At 39.1% G+C, this 6,731-nt stretch overlaps 1 protein-coding gene across 3 annotated transcripts; it reads left to right on the top strand.

Annotated features, from left to right (window-relative positions):
* Nucleotides 1–336: 336 nt before the first annotated feature.
* Nucleotides 337–6,731, top strand: LOC111781223 (polyketide cyclase/dehydrase/lipid transporter). Of its 3 annotated transcripts, none has more exons than XM_087120202.1 (10): nt 337–886; nt 1,874–2,027; nt 2,104–2,189; nt 2,343–2,724; nt 3,510–3,610; nt 3,698–3,764; nt 3,838–4,065; nt 4,808–5,266; nt 6,090–6,162; nt 6,429–6,731. In XM_087120202.1, the coding sequence occupies exons 1-10, from the start codon at nt 474–476 to the stop codon at nt 6,671–6,673; spliced, it is 2,208 nt and encodes a 735-aa protein (XP_086976328.1). In that variant the 5' UTR covers nt 337–473; the 3' UTR covers nt 6,674–6,731. The 3 variants fall into 3 exon arrangements, with proteins under 3 accessions (XP_086976328.1, XP_023517467.2, XP_086976329.1); XM_023661699.2 differs by having other exon boundaries at nt 340–886; nt 1,890–2,010; XM_087120203.1 differs by having other exon boundaries at nt 744–886; nt 1,890–2,027.

Below are 6,731 nucleotides of genomic sequence, written 5' to 3' on the forward strand. Positions count from 1 at the left end.
TAAAGTTATTTTTATTAACTTAAAAAAAGAAAATTGAAAAGAAAAAATTCGAAAGATTATTTTAATATTAAATATTAATACTATGAAATAAAATAAAACAAAACAAAATAAAGAAACAATTAAAAAAAAAAAAATCACAATTTGTGAAGGCGAATTGCGTAATTTTGGGGCCGAAACAAAAATATCATTAGAGGAAACATCCGTAATCTGACCGAAGGCGTAATGGCAATCTCAGCCATAAGCATATCTGAAATGACGGAAATACCCCTACCGGTTCACAAACTTTCACTACAGCCACTTGTTCTTGTGCTACCAGACAGAGAAAACCGCCAAAAAAAATCAAAACTAATGGTCACAATCTCTCTCTCTCTCTAACTGATCGCCATTTTCACTCTCACTCACTCAACTCACTCACTCACTCACTGTAATCCGCCATTAACGAAATTCTGTTTCTCTTGATGTGTTCATGAACCATGATTGTTTGCGGACCTTTGAGATTCAATTTGGGGCCGTCATTGCCGCCGACGTCCGGAGTCTATGCCAGACAACCGGAGTATTGTTTAACCTCCTCTTCCTTTCTTTCATTGCGCACCAAATGCGTCTCTGTTTCTGCTGCCGAAGGATTTGATTGGAACTCGAGTGAGTATTTCACTAAGAGCTTTAGTTTGAAGAGAGGGAGTGGGGTTTACGGTGGTCGAGATGGGAATGGGGAGGGAGAGGGAGAGGGAGAGAGGGAGAGAGATGTGTATTGTGAGGTGGAGGTTGTGTCGTGGAGAGAGCGCCAGATTCGCGCTAATATTTTTGTTAATTCTGGGATTGAATCGGTTTGGAATGCTCTTACGGATTATGAGCGGCTTGCGGATTTCATCCCCAATCTTGTCTCCAGGTACTGTGGCTGAATTCTTTTTGCCTTTTGAAGAAATGATTGTTTATTCCGTGTTTTGATTTCTTTGTTTTTTGCGGGAGATGCTTTTTGTTCGTAATTTTATTGCTGGAATTGCATTTCTGTAATGTGTTGTTCTTGTTATTGGAAGTTCTCATCAGCTGGTTTTCTTTAGCACGCTATACGAAATAAGATGTTGTAACGTGAGATCCTACCTCGATTGGAGAGGGGAATGAGTGCTAGCAATGGAGAGGGGAATGAGAGTGCTAGCAAGGACGCTGGGCTCGATGCGGGTGGATTGTGAGATCACACATCGGTTGGGAGGAAAACTAAGCATTGGGTGTGGAAATCTTTTTCTAGCATAGCCTTTTAAAGGAAGGACAAAGGGAAGCCCAAAAAGGACAATATCTGATAGCGGTGAGCTTAGGCGGTTACAAATGGTATCATATCCAGACACCGGGCGATGTGCCAGCGTGGACATTGGGCCCAAAAGGAGTAGATATGAGATCCCACATCGTTCGGAGAGGGGAACGAGTGCCAGCAAGGACGCTGGGCCTCAAAGGTGGTGGATTGTGAAATCCCACATCGGTTGGGGAAGAGAATGAAACATTTTTTGTAAGGGTGTGGAAACCTCTCTCTAGCAGACGCATTTTAAAAACTTGAGAGAAAGCCCGGTGCCTAAATAAGACATGTTGTGTTATATTGACCATTGCCAATGAAACAATATCGAAAGAATATTTATATTTGTATGTGTTTTATCTTTGTTTTGAGTCAGTCGGAGGATTCATGTTTTATGTCGGATGAGTTATGTTACGTTTGCCGAATAATATATGTTTTACGACAAACTCCCAACGGAATAAAATTTTGATTCCAAACCATTTTACGAGATAATTTGACCTGCAATAACTCATATATTCGGTAATGATCTTGTTCTAGCTATTGTGAATTCTTCGCAATGTTTTCTTTATCTCTACCGTTTAAACGGACTAGTTATTATGAAGTCCAGTGGGAGAATTCCTTGTCCACATCCTGGTCGGATATGGTTGGAGCAAAGAGGACTGCAACGAGCATTGTATTGGCATATCGAAGCTCGAGTTGTCTTGGATCTTCAAGAGCTTCTAAATTCTGTAAGAAAAACATATATGTATGTATGTATATATATATATGCGTCTAATACACTAGCTCTGTTGCTATTGACGCTAGTCAACTGTTGGTCATAGGATGGTAGCCGTGAACTCCATTTTTCCATGGTTGATGGGGACTTTAAAAAGTTTGAAGGCAAATGGTCCTTGAAAGCTGGTACAAGGTAAAATTTTGTTTGTTTACTAATTTTTAAAATTTAAGAATATAAAAATCCAGTAATTTTTATGTTATTTATGGATACTAGGTAGTATGTTGTCTATAAGATTGTTTTCATGTTGTTTGAGTTGTTTTCAAATTTTAAGGCTACTTTCTGCAGGTCATCCCCGACAATTTTGTCGTATGAAGTCAATGTGATACCAAGGTTTAATTTTCCTGCCATTCTTCTTGAAAGAATAATTAGATCAGATCTTCCTGTGAATCTTCGGGCCTTGGCTTGTAGAGCTGAAGGGAGTTCTGAAGGGGGTCAAAGAGTAGGAAACAGTGAAGATTCCAAGTCCATGATTCTTTCTAATACAATTAATGGTGCGGCATGTGAGAAAGATGAATTATTACAGGAAAATTCTAGTTCCAATTTGGGAACCTTGCCCCCATTGTCTAATGAATTGAATAGCAACTGGGGAGTTTTTGGAAAAGTTTGCAAACTCGACAAACGTTGCATGGTCGATGAAGTTCATCTCCGTCGATTTGATGGTTTGCTGGTATGTGAACCAACTCTAGAATGTCTGATTTATAGGGATAATTTGTGATCATCTCTGGAGAAATATTTTCTTCTGATTTGTTATTTCTTTATAATAGATCTATCGGGGATTGTTGGGAGGGAGTCCCTGGTGGGCTAATTTAGGGAATGATCATGGGTTTATAAGTAAGGAATACATCTCTATTGGTATGAGGCCTTTTGGGGAAGTCTAAAACAAAGCCATGAGAGCTTATACTCAAAGTGGACAATACCATACCATTGTGGAGGGTCGTGATTCCTAACATGGTATCAAAACCATGCCCTTAACTTACTCATGTCAATAGTATCCTCAAATGTCGAACAAAGAAGTTGTGGGCCTCAAAGGTGTAGTCAAAAGAACAAATGGTGTACTTTGAGGACTCCAGAGAAGGAGTCAAGCCTCGATTAAGGGGAGGCTGTTTGAGGGCTCCATAGGCCTCGGGGGAAGCTCTATAGAGTACTTTATTCGAGGGGAGGATTGTTGGGAGGGAGTCCCACGTTGGCTAATTTAGGGAATGTCTCCATTGGTAGGAGGCCTTTTGGGGAAGCCCAAAGCAAAGCCATGAGAGCTTATGCTCAAAGTGGACAATATCATACTATTGTGGAGGGTCGTGACTCCTAACACCGATGACATCCTTTTAGACCCATAATCAGTGGCCATTAGAGTAGTAGAAACGAATAAGTCGACAGTTTTTCAATTGAGATAATCCTATTTTGTGTCTGGCTTTTAAATTGCCAAAGTTTCTTATAAGATGAATTTCACTGAAGGAAAATGGAGGCGTTCATCGTTGTGTGGTGGCTAGCATAACTGTGAAAGCTCCTGTTCGTGAAGTCTGGAATGTCCTGACTGCTTATGAAAGTCTTCCCGAGTAAGTTATCTATGCCTATGTTCTTGGTAGTTAATTGTTTGTGGAATAGTGTCAAATCTTCGAAGTGGTGAAATTAATTGATTGCAGAGTAGTTCCAAATCTAGCAATCAGCAAGATACTGTCGAGAGAAAGCAACAAAGTTCGCATTGTTCAGGTAAAATCAGAACATGAATTGCTGCAATTCAGCAAGATACTTGATTGGTGTTGGCTACCTTTTTTATGTGCAGGAAGGATGCAAGGGTCTACTATATATGGTTCTGCACGCTCGTGTGGTTTTGGACTTGTGTGAACAGCTTGAACAAGAGATTAGCTTTGAACAGGTTGAAGGAGACTTTGACTCTCTTACAGGAAAATGGCATTTTGAGCAGTTGGGAAGTCATCATACTCTCTTGAAATACTCTGTGGAGTCCAGAATGCACAAAGATACCTTTCTTTCTGAGGCTCTAATGGAAGAGGTTCCTTTTTACATTTTCTCTCTCTTTTTTTTTTTTTTTTCTTTAATCACTCATTAGTTTTATGTCCGTAGTTGTTGGGATATGGAGTCGGCTAGTAAAAATCTGACATAGATATATAGTAGATATTTTTATATAGAACGTAAACTGAAACCATAATAGGAATTGAAAATGTAATTTCTCCGTTCTCTATATTCTCTCAAACTATATATATCCTTAGGTAGTGTTTTGAAAATGTACTTTCTCCATTCTTCTCTTTTGGTGTACATATGATGGTACGTAAATGTAACTCATTATTAGAGTTCCTAGAGCTCCTTGTAAGGCTCGTTGGAAAACCGGTTTGAGTCAATTCCAATTTTGATTTGTCGGCTATTTGTTTCATGGCTTTAATTTGAGCTAATTTGAGCTACAGATCCTATTCTGGAGACAGAAATACCCACATTAATAACAGGTCTGATTCCAACATTGTATAGATCCGCAGATAAGAATATTTGTCTATCGGTAATGGAACATTAGTATGAATATAAGCTGAAACATCTCCCAATTGGGTCTCAAATTATTGGCCAATATCCCTCCTTGCATTTTCTCTATCCTGTTTTTTGTGTTCATCTAGATCAAGTGTGTGTTGTTGTGCGATTCTAACAATACTCTCATATTAAATGTAGTATATTTAGAAAAGAACGATAGAATTGCCGAAAATATTATATAAGTTTCAGTTCTTTTACAATGAATCATGTGTATTCAGGTGGTATATGAAGATCTTCCTTCAAACTTATGTGCAATCCGGGACTCCATCGAGAAAAGGGGATTAAAAAATTCTTTTGAATCATTTGAGAAAGGTGATTCAGAGGAGAAAAGTTCTTCAAATCAAAACAATCAAGTCAATGGCCATACGACAACGGGTGAGAGAGTTTCAGATATCAATGGGAGAAGCTCACGCAGGCCAAGGCCCAAAATTCCTGGCTTACAAAGAGACATTGAAGTTCTCAAAGCAGAGGTGCTGAAGTTTATTTCAGAACATGGGCAGGAAGGATTTATGCCAATGAGAAAGCAACTTCGCATGCATGGAAGGGTAGATATTGAGAAGGCAATCACACGCATGGGTGGATTCAGAAGGATTGCATCACTTATGAATCTTTCCTTGGCATATAAGCACCGCAAGCCAAAGGGTTACTGGGACAAACTTGACAATTTGCAGGAAGAGGTATGCTTTAGCTTTACTTGTAAATTGTTGGAAACCCTCTCTTTAAATTCTTCATTGTTTATGTTGGTTAAAAGTTTTATGTTGACATTAAAAATCCTTTTGTCCTTGGAATCAAACCTGTGAAAATTTTGTAGTTCTTTTAATCCACTAAAAGGTATTGGTTAGGAACCACGATTCTCCATAATGGTATGATGTTGTCCATTTTAAGCATAAGCTCTCGTGGTTTTGTCTTTTGGCTTGCCAAAAGGCCTCGTACCAATGGAGATGTGTTCCTTACTTATAAACCCATGATCAACCCCTTAATTAGTCGATGTGGGACTCCTCTTCCAACAATCCTCAACAATCCCCTCCTCGAACAAAGTACACCATAGAGCCTCCCCTGAAGCCTATGGTGTCCTCGAACCGTCTCCCCTTAATCGAGGCTCGACTCGACTCCTTCTCTGAGCCCTTGAACAAAGTACACTACTTGTTCGACACTTGAGTCACTTTTGACTACACTTTCGAGGGTCCCAACTTCTTTGTTCGACATTTGAGGATTCTATTGGCATGACTAAGTTAAGGACATGTCTCTGATATCATAAGCTCACATGACTTTGTTTTTTGTTTCCTAAAAATGCCTCATGGAGATATATTCCTTACTTGTAAATCCATGATCTACCCCTTAATTAGCTGATGTGGGACTCCTCTTCCAACGATCCTCAATAATATTTTCAACGGTTATGCCAAACTCTCTCCTGTGCCTTAGAAATCGAATTGTTTGCTTGATTTCTTGGTGTATTAGAAAAAGATATATACTTCATTGACTTTTTTGCCAAATAAACAGATAAATCGGTTCCAGAAGAGCTGGGGAATGGACCCTTCGTACATGCCCAGTAGGAAGTCCTTTGAACGTGCAGGTACAATGCCAACTAAACATGTTCTTTAGTCTTCTGCTTTCATTCTTTCTTTAATTTCTCAGGAAGGGCTTTGTTTTGTTTTGTTGCTTTCTTTAATTTCTCAGGAAGGACTCGTTTGATAAACCATTGTTCATATAATTGTATGCTCATAGCACAGCATGAACTTGTAAATGCATATTTAGGATAGTATGAGATGCTCTCAGAGGGCCGTGTTAGCCATAACTTTAATATGTAAAAATATATTGATCGACAAAGCCTTGTTGCAGGGAGGTACGACATTGCACGGGCACTCGAGAAATGGGGCGGCCTGCACGAAGTTTCTCGGCTTTTGTCACTAAAAGTGAGACATCCTAATAGACAACCAAGCTTTGCCAAGGATAGAAAGCATGATTATTTAGGTGTAAATGATGTTGATGCTGAAAGTAAAACTCCATCTAAGCCATATATTTCTCAGGATACAGAAAAATGGCTTGCAGGACTGAAGTATTTGGATATTAATTGGGTTGAGTAGTGTTCATACTATATACAAAGCCAACAAATGTATATATGTTCAAGAGAATTTGTCGTGA

The sequence above is a fragment of the Cucurbita pepo genome, chromosome 19 (assembly GCF_057944985.1).
Source record: "Cucurbita pepo subsp. pepo isolate OVF chromosome 19, ASM5794498v1, whole genome shotgun sequence".
In the NCBI taxonomy this organism is placed as follows: Eukaryota; Viridiplantae; Streptophyta; class Magnoliopsida; order Cucurbitales; family Cucurbitaceae; genus Cucurbita; species Cucurbita pepo.

Excerpts from the sequence above, each read along its gene's own strand:
- LOC111781223 (XM_087120202.1), top strand. The coding sequence starts at position 474 with ATGATTGTTTGCGGACCTTTGAGATTCAATTTGGGGCCGTCATTGCCG. Across the intron at positions 2,028-2,103 it reads TCTGTAAGAAAAACATATAT|GATGGTAGCCGTGAACTCCA; the intron begins GTATGTATGTAT and ends TGTTGGTCATAG. Across the intron at positions 5,267-6,089 it reads TTGACAATTTGCAGGAAGAG|ATAAATCGGTTCCAGAAGAG; the intron begins GTATGCTTTAGC and ends CCAAATAAACAG.